Below are 17,386 nucleotides of genomic sequence, written 5' to 3' on the forward strand. Positions count from 1 at the left end.
GGAGATCTGCAGTGACCTTGTCGGTGACAAGGCATTTGATTTTTGCGTGGAAATCAGCGTACCTTGAAGACAGATGCACCACACAATCACTAGTGGATTCTATTTTCGCGCTATTGACTCCGAACAACGTGACCTTTGAAGCATTCAGCATCAATCCCAGCAGATCAGCCGCTGAACGTGAAATCAAATTTACTTGGGAACCACTGTCCAATAATATTCTACACGGGTGGGGCTTGTAGTTTTTATCAAAAACATCCACTACCGCCGTGAGCAACAGCACTTGCTGCGAATGAGTAGCCAAGTTGTTGCTACTGTCGGAACCGTTGCTGATGGTGCATTCTCTTGCTCTATTACAGGTGGTTCCGGAGCCACCTTAGGTTTGTCCTCTGCGTGCAACAGGCTATGGTGCCGACGCTTGCACTTCTGGCACGATTTGTCCGACGAACAGTCGATACTTCGATGGCCTCTTCTTAGGCCGATGACATGCTTACGCGATTTGCGATGCGGTAGCGGTAAGCGAAGCGAATGCGTTTGACCTATCTCTTTGGCGTGTGCATGTAGAACGCGTAATACTGTCATAGTAAAAGCGGGGCGAACGCGGCAAAACACTATGGACGCGTCCGCAAACGCTTCGCTTTCCGCTTCAGCTTGTCATCGGCCTTAGGCAGTTGAAGCAAACGTTTCTCTCACGTACTTTCACCAATCTTTGCGGAACCGGTAGAGATTTGAAATCAGCGCAGTTATGATTTGCGTGTACCTTACCGCAGAAATCGCACTTTATTTCCGTCTCGCTCGACGAAACCGTTGCATGTACCTTTTGACCCGGCGGTTTGCTAGGTGCATAAACAGATTTAACGGGAATTGTAGCCTTCTGGTAGCTGATTTCAATTCTCTCCAGAATGAAAGTCTGTTCCTTCAGGAACGCCAGCATTTTTTTGTATTCGGGGAGCTCTCCATGATTAACCGATGACTCCCATAGATGACGAACATCAGAGTGCAACGCTGCGGCCAAAAGTTGAATCACGAAATCCTCTCCAACACCTTCGAATTGTCGTTCAAGAAATTTTAGCCCTTCGACATGTTTACTGCATTCATCCACCAGATTGCGTAGCTCCAAATGACTCTTCTTAGTCATGCGCTTAAGATTCAGCAGACCGTGAATATGGGAATCTATGGCATGACGCTTGTTCTCGTACCGCTCTTCCAGGATTTGCCACGCATGGGCATAGTTGCCCTCATTGATTGTTTTTGCATCAATAAGACCAGCTGCACTACCGACCAGAGCTTTCTCCAGATGGTATAGCTTGACAGCTGGTGGATCTGGACCTCTGTCCACGAGGTCCTTGAACATGGCCTTGAATTTTGGCCAGCTTTCGTACCGACCATCGAATGTGGGAATCGGCATGCGAAGCGGTTGGTGAATTACAACTGGTGCTTGCTGGTTATTGCCATTCCTTGTGAGCTCTGTGGTAGCAGCAGCAGCCGCCGCGGTTGCGTTGATCCTGGTGAGCTGTTCCTCCAACATAATAGAAACATTATCGTACAGGATGTCGAACTCTTCATACTGCTGGTCATGTTGTTCGTAGTCCTCGACCGCCGTTAGTTCCATTATTCGCTCGTGAACATCGTTGTAATCCTTTTGAGTTGCTTCTAATTTCCGCAGATACACCTTAACCTCAGCTTCTGTCAGCTGAGCCACTTCCTGTTCATCGGGGCATATAGTATGGAGGATACGAGTAACCTTACCTTTGGCTACGCCACGGCGGTGGACGAGCTTATCCATGTTCTCTCCGGAGACCAACTTCTCCGTCAACTTAACCTTCTTCTTTTTCTTCTTGATGCGAGGGGTCGAAAAATCTAGAGTAGACTGCCCAAGTGCAGAACTAGCTCAAAATTTCGTTGCTTCTTTATGCTTTGGATCACTTCTTTTCGACATGCCACCGTAAACACCACATCAGGTCAAGCCCTATGCTCGACGATGGTTGGGAACACAGCCAAGTCTATGCTCACGCAACCGGTAACTCAAGGGCACAGATGGTCAAATCGAAACCACGAAGAAATCCACTTTGTTTCCCAGAGCGCTCAATGCTCGCTTTTTCAACACTCACAAAAACACTATAAAATGGCTACCGCACACCAGTCTTCAAGCTCATAACAAAATGGCGCTGGTACTATTCCAATATGGCGGCCATTTTCCAAACCACGTTTTGCGTAACCACTTTTCACGATACTGATTTTCTTCCGGTTCCGTAACAGTCGGAGCCGTCGGAGCACTTCACAACCTTAGATTCGGTTCGATGGACCAAATTATGTTCGAGAGTGGACTGTAACTTGGTAATTATAGGCGAACCGACGAACTCCGCGAATTTTCCACCACGTAATTCGGAAACCGGATAGAAACACTTGCGTTTAGTTTTAATAATGTATTTCCGTCTATTTACATGATTAACTTTGTTTTAATTTACTTCACTCAAATAGCTAATCTTCGACTGCATGTCTTCACACGACGAAAGTACGATACCTTATACCATTTATCCTCCAATACAGGTAGCATTTTTCTTCCCTTTCGCGCGCTTCGTTTGCGTTGCGTTTGTTACGCTGACGTGGCGCAGCGGTGCGTGTTGCCATATTATCTAGGCAGGCTGTGTTTAAAAGTTACACATAAAATTTTCATTCGTGACGTTTAAACGGCCCGAACAGGTACAATGAGCACCGAAACATTGGAGAAAGCGAACAGTTTTTGGATTACATTCACTAAAACACTAATCTCCTCAAAAACTACAGTGCAATAAAACGGGCAGAAATGATTTTTGAAAAACTCTTTAGAGTGCCTACTCCAAATATGAACCAAACTGGACAAGTCTAGCTAAAAACTTAGTAAGAAATTTTCGACAATTTACATGGAAAGTATTCAGTAACTCGTATTTTCACCGCTAGATGACACTATATACATCAGAATAGCACTACAAGTGAGAATCAGAAAGATAACTTTAAAGAAGACTGTAAATCAATCCATGTCTTGATACAAGCTATTAATCACGAAGCGTGAAGTCAGATATGCACGGAGCCTGATAGAACATGCTGGTGGATTAGTAATCGATTCCCACGAAGCACGAAAAAGTTGTTGGTTTTAGTAGAATTGTACTTTCATAAAGATTTTAGTTAAAAAATGCCAATTCTTTTAGCTTAACAATTTTAGTTCCACATTGTACCGCACAGATGACACCAATGCGATCTTTTCAATGAAGAGATATCTAAATTCGGTGTCTTCTACAAAGTTCTGTTCTACAGATGTTTTTGGTGGTTCTTCTGAACATGTCCATATTCTTTCTTTCTCTGGGAAAAGTCAGTATTGGAGTTAGTTCTCTATTCGGTGAAATGTGGAACTAAAATTTTCGTACCAAGGGTTGAGGCATATAATGTATTAAAATCTCTCTAAACCTCTTTCAAGAAGTGTGGGTTTAGCTGAATAGTATGCTAAACTCACACTTCTTGAAAAAAAGGTCTTGAGAATCGCTTTGTGAAAGAATTGTAAATAAAGTATTTGATGATTTTCTTATGGAAAAAGTGAAAAAAAACATGAAGAAGTGTGGTTACTCTATTCATAGAGTTTCAGAGTGCTACGTACCTTCTTACCTTTATTATTGCAAGTTCCTTTCTTATATGTAGTTTAAGTTGACAAACAAAAGTAAAAATGTTTAATTACTTTGGAACGAATGATTATTTGACATACAGTCATCAACAATGTTTTGTGTCACCACATTTGTTGTGAAACATTCTTTGCACAATGGTTTATAAATCAATAACCTTTAGTCCTATAAGGTCAAATTCTTCAGCAGAATTCATCATTAGGAGCATTTTTAAAACTTTGTCGAAGACCCAGACGTTTATCTCGTCAGTATTAAAAGAATTTTTTTTAGTTCGATCATAGTTAGCCATGCCTAAATTGAATTTTTATATTGTTTATTTATTTATTAAGGTTTTAACTCCAAGGGTCATTCGCCTTTTTTTAATTATTTGCAATTCAAGGAAATAAATTACAATTTATAATATTTCAGTAATATAAAGAAAACAATTCTCGACGCATGAATAAGGCGTATCAGCCAACTGTCAATACTAACTTTTAGGGGAAATTCCGAACAAATCATTACTTTTAAATGACTGCTATCGGTAGTAAACAGAAAAGAAAAGTTATCTCTTTCGTTAACTGCTGTGAGCTGTCTTTGGTCAGTAGCGGTTTGACCGGAATTTCTCCTCAAAGTAAATTATGACAGTTATGGCTTATACGCTCTAATCATATGTTCGTCGAGAATTATTGTTGCTGACATCTATTTTGGGCGTACTCCATTTTGCTTCTTGTATCAATTTTCTTTCTTGGTGGTGAGCAATGAGCAGGTTTGCCCTCCGCCGCTTGCTGATCATTCCGTCTGTCTTCTCCCTCGCTCATGTGTGCGTCCATGTCCTCGTCGCTAGAATGGCTCCGGTTGTCGCTGTTAGATGTTTCGTGCTTTTTGTGTTTTCGCGTGACATTGGTATGGCCGTCTTCTATCTTGTTTATCTCTTCCTTAGGTATGTTACCCATTGGCTTGGGGATTCCGTGGAATACTGTTTGTCTGGCATTATTTTTTGGGCGACTGTCTGTGGTGTATCAGCAGATGTCGAAGGCTGTTTGGTGGTGTTGGTTGTAGTCGATGAATTTTCTTTAGTTGTTTTTGCGCATGGCTTACCGTACTGGGCCGTCTGGTTACAAAACTGACACGTAGGCGTCTGTCCAGAGTATGTGCATAGGGTTATTTATGTGTAGTTTACACCTTGAGACGATCTGCCCTCGAAAGTCACGTAAGACGGTATAGGTTGGTTCAGTCGCATTCAGTCGCACTCAGGATGGCCAGATGATTTATCGGTAGTCCTACCGATTTTGGTCTTCCCTACCGATTCACAGACGACCAAGGCAAAACTACTGATATTTTCTTACCCCTACCGAAAACTACCGATTTTTATTGATTTTGGACACATCCCACTCGACAATAATTTTTGAGTTGGATCTGGTCTGAGATCTGTGGTATCAGTATTTTACAATTCTATGTCAACACTACGTTTTTAAGACAACAACCCGGCCTACCGATAACTACCGATAAACTTTTAGTGACTTTACCGATATTAAGGAATTCTATCTGGCCACTCTGCGCACTACCCGAACACTGTTGAGATTGCCATGGATAAAGTTTCTCCAAGTGTCGTTTTCCGACGTTCTCCATCCTTCGACATTAATCTTTTAATATAATCCGTACTAGTGCGCGGTGCCAAATCGTGTGGGCGAATTTCCGTGAGATCATTGTCCATATACACGGGGGTCTTAGTTTTGATGTCGTATTGCACGTTTGGCTTTGCTTTCTTCCTCGGCTAAGGAGTTGAATGTTATTAGTACTACTTGTCTCGTATGATGTAGCTGGATGCGTGAAACTTCTGTGAGAACAAGTTCCATTTGTATTGTTTCACCTCGCGCACTGTAGCTCTGCGGGTCTGCGAAAAGTCAATCGCGATTGTGTTCTCCGGTAATGGACGAAAGTTATTTTGTGGTTCACTCATTTCACACGCAGTTGGGGGCAACGGAACTTTTCTGCGTATATATGTTACACGTACACGTTAAAGTGGTGCGGCGCGGCTAGTAGTTTTTTGTTCGTACACACAAAAAAATAATGAAATTTACATGACATGACAAATGTAAACATACAGCTTGAATCAAAAATTTGATTGAGAATTAAGTTGAATTCGATGCGCTCAATAAGAGCATCAAAAAACATATGACTTTAGACTTTCGTTCGTATGTTGTTACATGTAATTTATTTTACAGCAATATTGGATTAAAAATATATTAAAGTGCATTGGTTTACCGTTTAATGAAACTGTAATTTTCAATCAACGAGTAAAATTATAATATTCGACGAAAAAAGTACGACAAGTGTGTATTTGTGGTGAAACTAAATTTTACATTTATATTCATGCTGCAAGTATGTGCATGAAAATAAATTTAAAATTACAGAATATTTTTTTCTGTGTATGCTGTTCGCAAGCAATGAGCTTTTTGACTTCTGATCTTTACGAGATGAGGAAGCAAATTTAAATTTCAAATTGTGGGAATATTTATACGAACAATTATTGTAAAGACGCCCTGTGAATATATCCGATGGTTTGCCCTCAAGTGAACTACGTTCACGTTCTTGACGTTTGCGACCACTGTGCGTTGGTTCACTAGCTAGACTTATCCGATTAGGTTTAAATTTGAAATATATACTCTAGGTGTAGTCCAATTGAATTCGATGGGCCGATGGGAGAACTGTTGAATACATAGAGCTTTCATGTCTTCAACAAAGTTGTTTGATATAATATTTTTAAAAACTTTCACGAAGACACAGAGTCTCTAACTAAATATATCGCAAGAGTAAACAACATTATTATTTTTCTTTGAACAAAATGAAATCGAATTTTTGTTCCCAATTCAACTAGGTGAAATGCGAATAGGGCTAGTGGAGCTCCAATTCATCTAGAAACACGTATAGCACACTTGTCGAGCGTTCAACTAAAAGGGATAAAGAACCACCAGATGTACCTTTGCAAGAGAACAAAAACTTACTCCTTTGAGCTTTCCCACCGCGATCACGCTCTATCGTTCCCTTACCACGCGTGGTTTCGGTTGCTTGTATCGGTGCGAACGGATCGGCGCGGCGGCGGCGTTTACTACTCTCCCATCGTTCCAGATTGGATTCTCGGTATTAGACAGACTACGAGCATCGTTTTCGGTATGAAAACGGGTAAAACGATAAGCTGAGACGGTGAAGTGTGTGAAAATGGAAAAGTTTGCCTCCGCACGTTTCAGTGGCTTCCCCGCTGGAAAGGTGGTTAGTTTTTCAGAGGTGCGAGAGGAGTGAAATTTTTGACTTTCCCAAGAGAAAGTATCTTCATGAATTTATGGCTTGCTGTACGTGCCACCCACAGAAGTTTTCGATTAAACAAGTAACCCGAGCAGCAGTAGCAGAAGCGACGACATTGAGTGGGTGTTCGGTGCTGATGGGGCGAAAGTTTTCTCCGAGTGCTTTTCAATTTAATAAATAGTGTGTTCTGTACGATGTAATTGGTGGAGTGGTGTCGAGGAGTGATGCTTGCTAAAAGAGCAGAAAGGCGATAAACAAACTCGTCCTAATTGGATTACAAAGTAGCACCATCCTGCCTTCGGAATGGATTTTTTTTTCTAATGGAGACGGTAGTACTTCATGCTATATCGAAGCGTATGATGGTGGTGTACTAAGGACCGCTGAGTAGCAACTTCGTCGCAATTTTTTTTTGTATATGGGGGAATCGAAACATTCGTGCCTGTAAAAAACGCCGGTAGTACAGACCTTCGCCGCTGGGCAGCGACCGCAGCTCGTTGCGCGGCTTGAGCCATTAGCAGAGGCGAAGCGGCTGCTGCTGCCGCGGCCGCTGCATTCGGTAGCTGATTGGCAGCGGCTGCTGCGTGGACTGCGGCCGCCGCTGGATTCGTTGCTGCCGCAGCCGCTGCTGCTGCGTGGGCTGCGGCCGATGTGGGTCCACCTGCCGCGGCCAGGTGCGCTGTCGGAGCACCTGCTGCACCTACGGTAGCTGCCGTTGCTCCCAACCATGGCCAGCCGCCCATGGACAGACGGTAACCTAGATGTTCGTTTTTAGTAAATGGTAATGTGTGGAAAGAGAGGTTTAATGGTTCGGTCTAACAAGTGTGTGTGTACGGCTCGGAAGATAATTATTTAATTATTCATACCAAAGGGTTGCGCAAAGGCTAAAGAATGGTGCATTGTGGAAGGTTCGCTTTCAACTAAAATGGGGAAAGGTAAAAGAAACCGTTGGAAGGAAGAGATGCTGTTTGGTTCTTCGACTCACAATTTAATTTTATTCGAACGACGAAGACCGAAATTGGTGGAAAAAAATGAATACCGAATGTTCGCAGAAGAACAAAAAAAACAATTGCTCTTTGGCGTTAGGCGGATTTTTTTATCATAATCAAAATAAATATACATATTCAAATTTGTTTACAATAGGTGTAAAAAAGTTTGAGAAGAAGGTGACTTGGAGCTAAGCAGATAAAAAGCCTTCAGGATGTGCTGGAGAGCATTGCGACGCGAATTCATGGTTCGGTCCATTACTGCGTCGTCTGAAACGTGCCATTTGTCACGAACTGACTTGAAATAAGAGACACGGTTTTGTAGGGTTACATTTGAAGAAGGTTTTATAAGAACAAACAGCACCAAATTTCAAGATCAGAGAGATACTAAATAACAGTTACAAGGCTCACAAGTTGATAAAAAAGACCATCACTAAAATACTGTCGATATTCTGTTTCTCTCTTTGTTGGTATAAAAATTAAAAAATAAACAAAACTTCATTTTCTAAATAAATCATAAAAAATTAAAAATATTAAAAATCTTTTCATTTAGTTGAAATTGCTTCTCTGGGAGTTAAACCTATGTACAATTTAATATTCCACTTCCGTTCCATGTCCCGAACGGAGCCGTATTTTCTCTACGTTAAAACACCGGAAAGCTCTCACTTTGTCTAACTTTCTACCTTAAAAACACTACCCTCCAACTGGCCAGATCAGCTCCTTCCGGAGGGGATCGAAAAGTTTTCTCCAATTTCTCTCACTTTACTCCTAATCTATTATCAATTTCACCGGTCTAACCTGCCAGGAAAGTGGCACTCCATCAAAACGAAGCTCGAAAGAAAGCTTTCCCACCGGAAAGCGGCGAGATAAGGCAAAAAAAATATCACCACACTCCGATCTGCCCGATTTGTTTGGCTTATTACTCTACGTATTATTATCTCTTTTGTTTTCTCTTTCACTGCTCTGAACCGCGGGGAATTCGGCTTTTTTCTTGGGAACCTGCACCTGCACTGATCTGATCTGGGGCGAAGGATAAAATCAGGGAAATTTTCGTCTCGGAGGGAGGTTCAAAAACTTCTTACCTTCTGGTGGCCACGGTACGCAGACGGCTGCTGCTTTCGGTCCGGCATTCCAGCGTCGTCGTCGTCGTCGTTAGGTGCCAAGGATGGTTCCGGATTAGGATCGATGGTAATTGGTGGTTTGTTTTGTAGCGTTGATGAAAAATTATGTGAAAGGGAAAGAAAAAAATTGAAATTAGTTTCCAAGTTGAGTAATTGATTTTGTCTAAGTTTCCTTCGACTTTTGTTAAGATATATTAAAGTACCAATATATTTGTTTGCAAGATACATGTTCAACAAACTACGCAACTAGACTGGTTCAACTACCGAATAACTGATTAACAACTACATCGACTATGATGAGAAAAAAAACACAAATCTACAAAAACTGCGATTGACAGATGAGATACAGTAAAGCCTTTTCTATGCGAGGGATTCGAACCGCAAGAAAATGTCATTTTCGTTAAATTAAAAATGAGCGACAGGAAAAACTAGCTGATCGCATAAAAACCTCGGAAAACCCGGATTAACCCTCCGGCATTTATGCGAACGGCGGAAGCTCTAAGACGATTTCACCAGAATTTCGAAGCGAGGGAAACTTCGAAAAAAGAGGTTTTTCAAGAGATGAAAATAAACTGTTTTTGTCGAAAGAATACACCAAACTTATTCTTTAGTAAAGTTTGATATGTTTTTTTTTTTACAAATAGTAAACTTATGCTTGCAAATGATTGGGTTAACACAATAGCGTACAAAGTATCATTCGGTTCGATGAAAACACAAACTATTGGCATCGTCGAACCGAATCTGCGAGTTTTTAATAAATACTTGTTATTAGACAGCGGTACTCACTTTAAGCGGCATACCCGACAATGGTAAACCATAGGAACATGCTGCCATACTGACACAGTTTTGGCTGAGCTACTCGAAAAATAACCACTGGATGTTAAGTATATAAAGTTTGTTTGATATTACTTTTAACGCGAAACATCAAAATTACTCGAATCTATAAATATTGGTAGCACAATTCATTCTCGCATCAGTTCTCAGTGTATTTTTTGCCAAAAACATGCGATAAATCATTTACGCGAAACCGACAAAATGTACAACCATTATGTCTTCTGAGTTGTTTTAAGATGATCCAAGATCGTCATTTTGGTGATATAGTTACAGCGATGAATCCCCCATAAAGTGAGATATTTGCTTCGAGTTTTTTAAGATATGAGAACTTCAGAAATATTGAAGAGCTTGCTTTTGCGATTTTACCATAAGAGATTGAACCTTGGATTGAACGATGAAAACGTAACGTCTAAAAATCACAATTTTTTGTCATTTCAGACATTGCTTTTAACGTAAGTACCTTGTTCACAACACTTTTAGAACGTTGTATGGCGCATATTTTTGCTGAAGCAACAAAGTTGTTATCTCGTACATTTGAAAAGTTATGAACGATTTTTGTTGAAAAATGCACCATTTTGATTTTTTTTAATAACGCCGTTTTTGCCTTTCTCCTATTTTCACTAAAATTAACAGTTTCAAACTTTCAAATGAAATTGACAGACTAAATATCCATTTGCAATCTTAGAAGAATTGGATCATTCATAAATTACGTAACGCTCACAATTGACTCTCCCTTCCCCCATGTAACAAATTGTCACAAATTTCTCTATACCCCCCTCCCCTATTACGTAACAAATTCCTCAAAAAAAATTTCTTCTGTAAAAACATATTACGTAACGTGCTAGCTTACTCCCCCTCCCACATATGTCACATCTTGTCACATTTTGTCGTACCCCCTCCCCTAAAAGCGTTACGTAATTTATGAATGGTCCCTTATAAAGCTTTGAAAATCGCTTGTAACTGTGCAAACAAAAGAGATAGAAATTTGGTTACTTTGGAAAAAATGTACCTTAACAATAGTACTAAACATCTCTAGAACATGATCCACGGCTCTGTTAAGCTACCGATATGAGCCGTGTCAAATAAACGAAATTAAAAAAAAATCTCTAGAACAAAGCATATGCGACGGATTTTTTAAAAGAAAATATTTTGTCAATGTCCCCATTTTGTTAGCTTAAAATACACTAATGTTAATCCAAACTAACGAAAATTTACGCATGAAAAAATTTTAATCAGCCGTCCAGTGGAACATCAACGGCCTAATGAACATCCTAGGGGACCTACAGAACATAATTGCCCGCACCGAACCACTATGCCTCGCCATTCAAGAAACCCACTTGCACACTGGCGCACAGTGGCACCTGTTCATACAAAGTTGTGACAAAATTATAAAAATTGGTCTATGTGGCTAAAAATTGGGGTTTTAACTAATTTTGGGTCGCTGAATCCATTTCTGCTATCAGTTTTGAAATTCCATATTTCTATTTTTCGACAACTTTTATGTAAACCCATTTGAAAGTGTTGGTCGTTAAAGGGTTAATATATACGTTAATCGCAGTAGCCAATCACATCGGATAGCAGAAATGGTTGACGAAACTAGTAAAAATTACTAATTTTTCAGTAATATTATGTTGTTTAGGTAACCAGTTTGTAAGGAGATTTATGAGCTACAGGGCGTCTCCATATGGGTATTTTCAAAAACATAGATATGGTAACTTAGGCGCAAAAATGCGCAAGATGAGGCCTATATATCTTGAAAATACACTAAATTTTGAATCAGATTCATGATAAGTGACCCATGGGAGACAATCTCAAAAATTGGAAGACGTATACAAATAATTTACTGATATGACATTGAATTTCTTAATTGAATTTTCTTGGTGCAGAACAGAGGTTAATCATTTCTACGGTTAAAGCTTACACCTATAGTTTAGCATATTCATTATTCTTTCCAAAGAACTTAAAATAATTGCAATCGGCCATGTAGTTCGATATGGCGATATCTCACGCCATTTGAAGTTCTATAGTACTAACAAATTTAATGAATTGAATTGAACAGAAATCCTCGACATCACTTGCTTCAACGACATGTTAAAAATTCATTTTTCATCCGATTATCTTAAAATTTTGAGATACTTTTATTCAAACTGAGAGAAAAATAAAATAAATATTTACAAGAGATTTACAAGACATTGATTATTGGGGTTTTGTCACTCGTCGTGCCAGTTTGCGGCGTTGACACCTCCCAATGGTTTGGAAACAGATACGAATGGGAGACGTCCAGAGGAGACAACAACCACCAAACCTTCGGATTAGGCATCAAGGTGGAACTCTTGTCGATGCACCTCCCCCTCAACATGGAACTAATAGCGATCGCCAGGAGGATATCAACCCCCATCAGCTGCTTCATTGTATCCATCTACCTACCACAAGGGGTTACCAACATACGAAGCCAACTAACCAGCCTGATCAACCAGGTCCCCGCCCTATTCATTGTCATGGGGAACCTCAACGCCCACCATACGGCATGGGGCTTGGATAGGTGCTACCACCGAGGTAACGAGATCGTCAAACTCATCGAGGAAATCAGCGCCGTGATACTCAACGACGGTAGTACCACGGTCATCCGCCTCCTCTGCCCTCGACTTCACCTTCGTCTCCAGTTCCATCGCTGGGATATGCGGTTGGTCTACGGCCAACGACACCGCCGGGAGTGATCACTTCCCCATAATGCTACGCATAAATCGCTTCCAACTCAAAACCACCCGACGAAGACGTTGGCTATACGAAAACGCCGACTGGGATGCCTACGACGCTGCCAAAGAGCGAATAACTTTAGAACGCTCCGAAACGCTGCGAAGAAAACAATCCAAGCGGTTAAAGAAACCAGCTGGTGGAACTTCGTGGACGGTATCCACGCGGACTCCTCAACCACGGAACTGTGGGGACGAGTCAAGGCGCTCAGTGGCAAACGTCGACAAAATGGATACTCTTTAGCGGTTAACAACACCATTACTAATCCCGAGGAGATCGCGAACTGCAACTTCGAAACTTAATCCGCCGACAAAGCCCTGTCAGCAAAAAGCCCAACAAAAAAGCAGACTCGAAACCTCCTCTACGACCTTCACGCCAGACTTCGCAGCCACCTACAACAGACCCTTTACTGGAGCTGAACTTGCCGGCGCTCTTACTAACACACAAGGAAAGTCCGACGACCCCGACAGGATTGGTTACCAGATGCTTATGCATCTTCCACCCGGAGGCAAAGGATCGGGTCTTTCCCAGAGGAATGGAAACTCCCCCACGTAGTCCCCATTCCCAAAAAATGCTGGGTACCCGTACCCCGAGCGACTTCAGGCCAATCAGCCTTCTGTCATGCACCGCTAAGACACTAGAGAGGTTGGTAAACCGACGACTGACCACGTGGCTGGAAGATGAGAAACTACTCGACCCACGCCAATTCGCCTTCCGGAAGGGATTCGGTACTGGAGCCCAGCTGGACTCCTACTGAGAAGTATTCGGCAGACCGAAGACATCCACGCCCATAATGCCATACTCGACGTAGCAAAAGCTTACAACACAGTCTGGTGCGAAGGCGTCCTTCAACAACTCCAACGATGGGGCATACATGGGAACCAAGGCGTCTTCATCCAAAACTTCCTAACCAACCGCCGTATGGCCGTGACCCTCTTCTTAGTGAGGATGAATTCGTTCTTCGCCGCGCTGCCCGGGGGCGTCTATGTTATCGTGTACGCGACATCATATTGGAGGCCCTCGGGAAGACTATCCCGTGCACAAGAATATCTCTGCAGGCCGCCGTCAACGCAGTCGGCCGATGGGCAGCCAACGCTCGTCTAATCCGCCTCAACGGTACAGTAATTCCGTTCCGAAAGGAACAAGTCGTCCTCGGGATCACCCTCGACCGGAACCTAACTATGATATCAGAAAGCAGTTTGTCTGGACCATTTGCGCCCACAACCCCAAAAACAACCGCCGAGCAGCGCTGAACGTCGGAAGATCTCTTATCCACAGTAGAATCTTCTACGGAATCGAGCTGACTTGCCGGAACCTAGACGGACTTTCCGATATCCTCGGGCCCCTATACCACGGAGCGGTACGGCTAGCCTCCGGTTTACCACCGAGTACCCCGGCCGAAGCTGCCTGTGTAGAGACCGCTGGGAAACAGCCAGGGTGACCTTCAGAAGGGCACTAAGCTTCCTGGAGAAAACTTCAGGCGACGAATGCCCCCTTCTCACCACTGCCTCCAACCTGCACCAGGAGTTCACCAGCAACGACCTCCCACCCATTGCTCATCTACACCGGGTGAGACCGCGGGTCTGGCACGACCTCGGACCCAACACCGACGACAGCCTTGCTTGCACTATAGCAGTTGGTGACCACCCCAGTATGGTTAAATATATCAAGTTCACCGAAGATACTCAAATCGGTTTTAAAGCGAACGACGGTGTAGGAGCGGGGATCAGCGGCTTGGGGAGTGGGCTCTCTTTCCGCCTACCTTCCTCCTGCTCAGTTTTCTCGGTGGAAGCGACCGCCATTGCAGTGGGAATGATTAAAAGACCCACTGATACACCGACGGTCATCTCTACAGATTTGCTCTCGGTCCTGAGGGACTCTTCATTTAGGCCATCGAGACACTTCGAGACTATTACCATCTGCTGGATTCCGGGCCACAGCGGCATCAAGGGTAATACAGATGCCGACCATTTAGCCCTCATCGGCAGACGGGCCCGGATCCGGCTCTCAAATGAGACTCCAACCATTGACATCATCAGGGAGTTCAACACCAGCTTACAGATCGGATTCACCAACCACTGGCGGAGATCTCGAAATCACACCCAAAAAATCAAAGGCTCAACCGACACCGTGTCCAGCGATCCTGTCCCAGAATGTGCCTCCTGCAACACCCGGCTCACCGTCGAACACCTACTGTGCAACTGGAGGACCTACGGCGTCAGTACGGCCTAACGGGTCCGATACGAGACGACCTATCCAACGACCCGGTTCGGGAGGAGGTACTCCTCCTGTTCCTAAAGGACGCTGGCCTGTACGACCGTATTTAAACAATAACATGGATAACGCAGGCCCTCCGCCACACTCCCCGAAGATGTGAGGAGGCTTCCCGCAGCCCATTCCACCATCTATCTACAAACCAACTTCCTACAAGGCACTATCTTCCAGGACACCGCTGGCGAACCCATTCAACCGTGGGCCCTCTGCCACACCCTGACCGGGTGCCGGAGAGGTTTTCCCGCGGCCCAAATCAACCTAGACAGCAGCTGACCCTAACACCAAGTGCAAATCACCTCAAAATTTAAACAAAATGAAATGTAACATCTATTAATTGTTTTCCAGCTTTATTTCACGGGCGAATGACCTATAGGTTAGAGCCCCACTAAGCAATAATAATAATAATTTTAATCAACTTCATCCTCCACCCGCACAATCTTTCGATTTCGCTTTTAACTCATCAGGTATCAGAAGTCCTGTGGCCGGTCGGCTGCTCCTGAGCACAAGCAGTGTTCCTACTTTGTATTTAACATTGACGTTGATAGCAGAGCAGTGGAAGAGGCATTTGTGCATTTTAAAAGGGATACTGCGAGGATCAGACTGACTCGGACAAAACAAAGTGGTAGCTGGATGAGAGCGAGGCAATCTGAACGGTATTGGTCCTGAGGCGGAAATCGATGAGGTATGGTACGAGGTTTTCGATTAATTCATATACAGTGAAGACCCGATTTTATCTACCCCCGATTTTATTACCTTTTTGACCCGATTTTGGCGGCCTCATATGAAAATTGATAGTTGGTAGTTTGATGGTTCTAGCAGACGAACCAAATTAAATTCGAGTAAATCCATTCTTGAGCATATTTTTCCTCTCTTAGAGATCCCAAATATGCAAAAAAAATTTCAGTTCTTTTTAATTTTGCGCTGTCAAACCTTAAGGGTGAAAATCTAAACCTAAACCAAATAAGCCGAAAGGGTTATGAGGCTATACCTAGGGACCAAAGAAGAATGTTTTATGAGCTTCGGTTTCTTAAAAAAGTAAGAAAATATATGTCCCGATTTTATCAATGTCCCCGTTTTATCAGCCTAAAATTCACCAAGGGGCTAATAAAAACGGATCTTCACTGTATTATGGAACACTAGTGGCATGTGACAACGATGTTAGTCGCATTACGGTTGCGAATGGAACTTTCGATGGTTTGTGTAGTCGAGTAAAGTCCAGTAGCATACAGATGCTACGCAAAACTTGCTTTATACTTTGCTGATACTCCCAGTTGCTTTCACCGAGAGGTACAGGGCAATGGCGTTGATCAGGTGATCTCCAGGTGGCTTTGTGGATATCTTTGCAAGGGAAGAAGGTACTTCGGACTACCATACCACGGGAGACTGCGAAGTTCACGCATCGTTGGCCGTTGTCATTCGATACGGTGTGCAAGCTGTTTGGCCCAAACATCGGTCTAAACATTGCCTCCCGTCCTACCTGAGCGTTCATATCACCGATGACGATTTTTACGTCCCGTTGCGAACAGCCGTTGTACACCTCCTCCAGCTTCGCATAGAACGCTTCCTTCTCGTCGTCGGGTCTCCCATCGTGTGGGCAGTGTACGTTGATGATGCTGTAGTTGAAGAAACGGCCTTTGATCCTCAACTTACACATCTTTGCGTTGATCGGAGTCCATCTATCTCGTTGTTCGAGTATCAGGAAGGCTCTCGAGTCCCTTTGAATCTCGAAGAGGGTTACGGCAAGGTGATGGTCTATCGTGCCTGCTGTTCAACGTTGCGTTAGATGGTGTTATTAGGAGAGCGAGGAATGACACCAGTGACACGACCTTCAGGAAGTCCGTCCAGTTTCTTAGCTTCGCCGACGACATTAGGCTGAAAGATAATGCCAGCAGGATTGGACTTGCCATTAACATTTCGAAGACAAAATACATGAGAGGTTCTAGAGACGACAATAAGAACCTCCCATCCCGAGTTCGGATTAACGGTGACGAAATCGAGATGGTCGAAGAATTCGTGTATTTGGGCTCACTGGTAACCGCCGACAATGATACCAGCAGAGAAACTCGGAGACGGATCTTGGCGGGAAATCGTGCCCACTTTAGACTCCGGAGGACGCTCCGGTCGAACAAAATTCGCCGCCGCACGAAGTTGATTATCTACAAGACGCTGATTAGACCGGTGGTCCTCTGCGGCCACGAGACTATGCTCGTGGAGGACCAACGCGCCCTTGGAGTTTTCAAACGAAAGGTGTTGCGTACTATCTATGGTGGCGTGCAGATGGAAGATGGAACGTTGAGTTGCATCAGCTGCTGGAAGAACCATCCATCGCGCATACCGCAAAAATAGGACGTTAGCGGTGGGCTGGACCCGTCGTAAGAATGTCGGACGACGACCCGGTGAAGATGGTTCTTGAGGGCGACCCTAAGGGAACAAGAACACGGGGACCCTTCGAAGACTGCGAGACTGCCGACAAGCAGCAATGGACCGA

At 43.4% G+C, this 17,386-nt stretch overlaps 1 protein-coding gene across 14 annotated transcripts in view; it reads right to left on the minus strand.

Annotated features, from left to right (window-relative positions):
- LOC131693510 (RNA binding protein fox-1 homolog 2) overlaps nucleotides 1-17,386 on the minus strand; it is an 803,264-nt gene that overhangs the window by 109,308 nt on the left and 676,570 nt on the right. For 7 of the 14 annotated variants that reach the window (XM_058981382.1, XM_058981380.1, XM_058981383.1 and 4 more), the window contains 2 exons: nucleotides 8,998-9,030; nucleotides 7,398-7,686 (listed from right to left, as the gene is read on the minus strand). In XM_058981382.1, the coding sequence (XP_058837365.1) occupies nucleotides 7,398-7,686; nucleotides 8,998-9,030 (322 nt within the window). The remainder of the gene's footprint in view (nucleotides 1-7,397; nucleotides 7,687-8,997; nucleotides 9,031-17,386) is intronic. The other 7 variants (XM_058981390.1, XM_058981388.1, XM_058981386.1 and 4 more) reach the window with 3 other exon arrangements.

The sequence above is a fragment of the Topomyia yanbarensis genome, chromosome 3, assembly GCF_030247195.1.
Source record: "Topomyia yanbarensis strain Yona2022 chromosome 3, ASM3024719v1, whole genome shotgun sequence".
Lineage (NCBI taxonomy): Eukaryota > Metazoa > Arthropoda > Insecta > Diptera > Culicidae > Topomyia > Topomyia yanbarensis.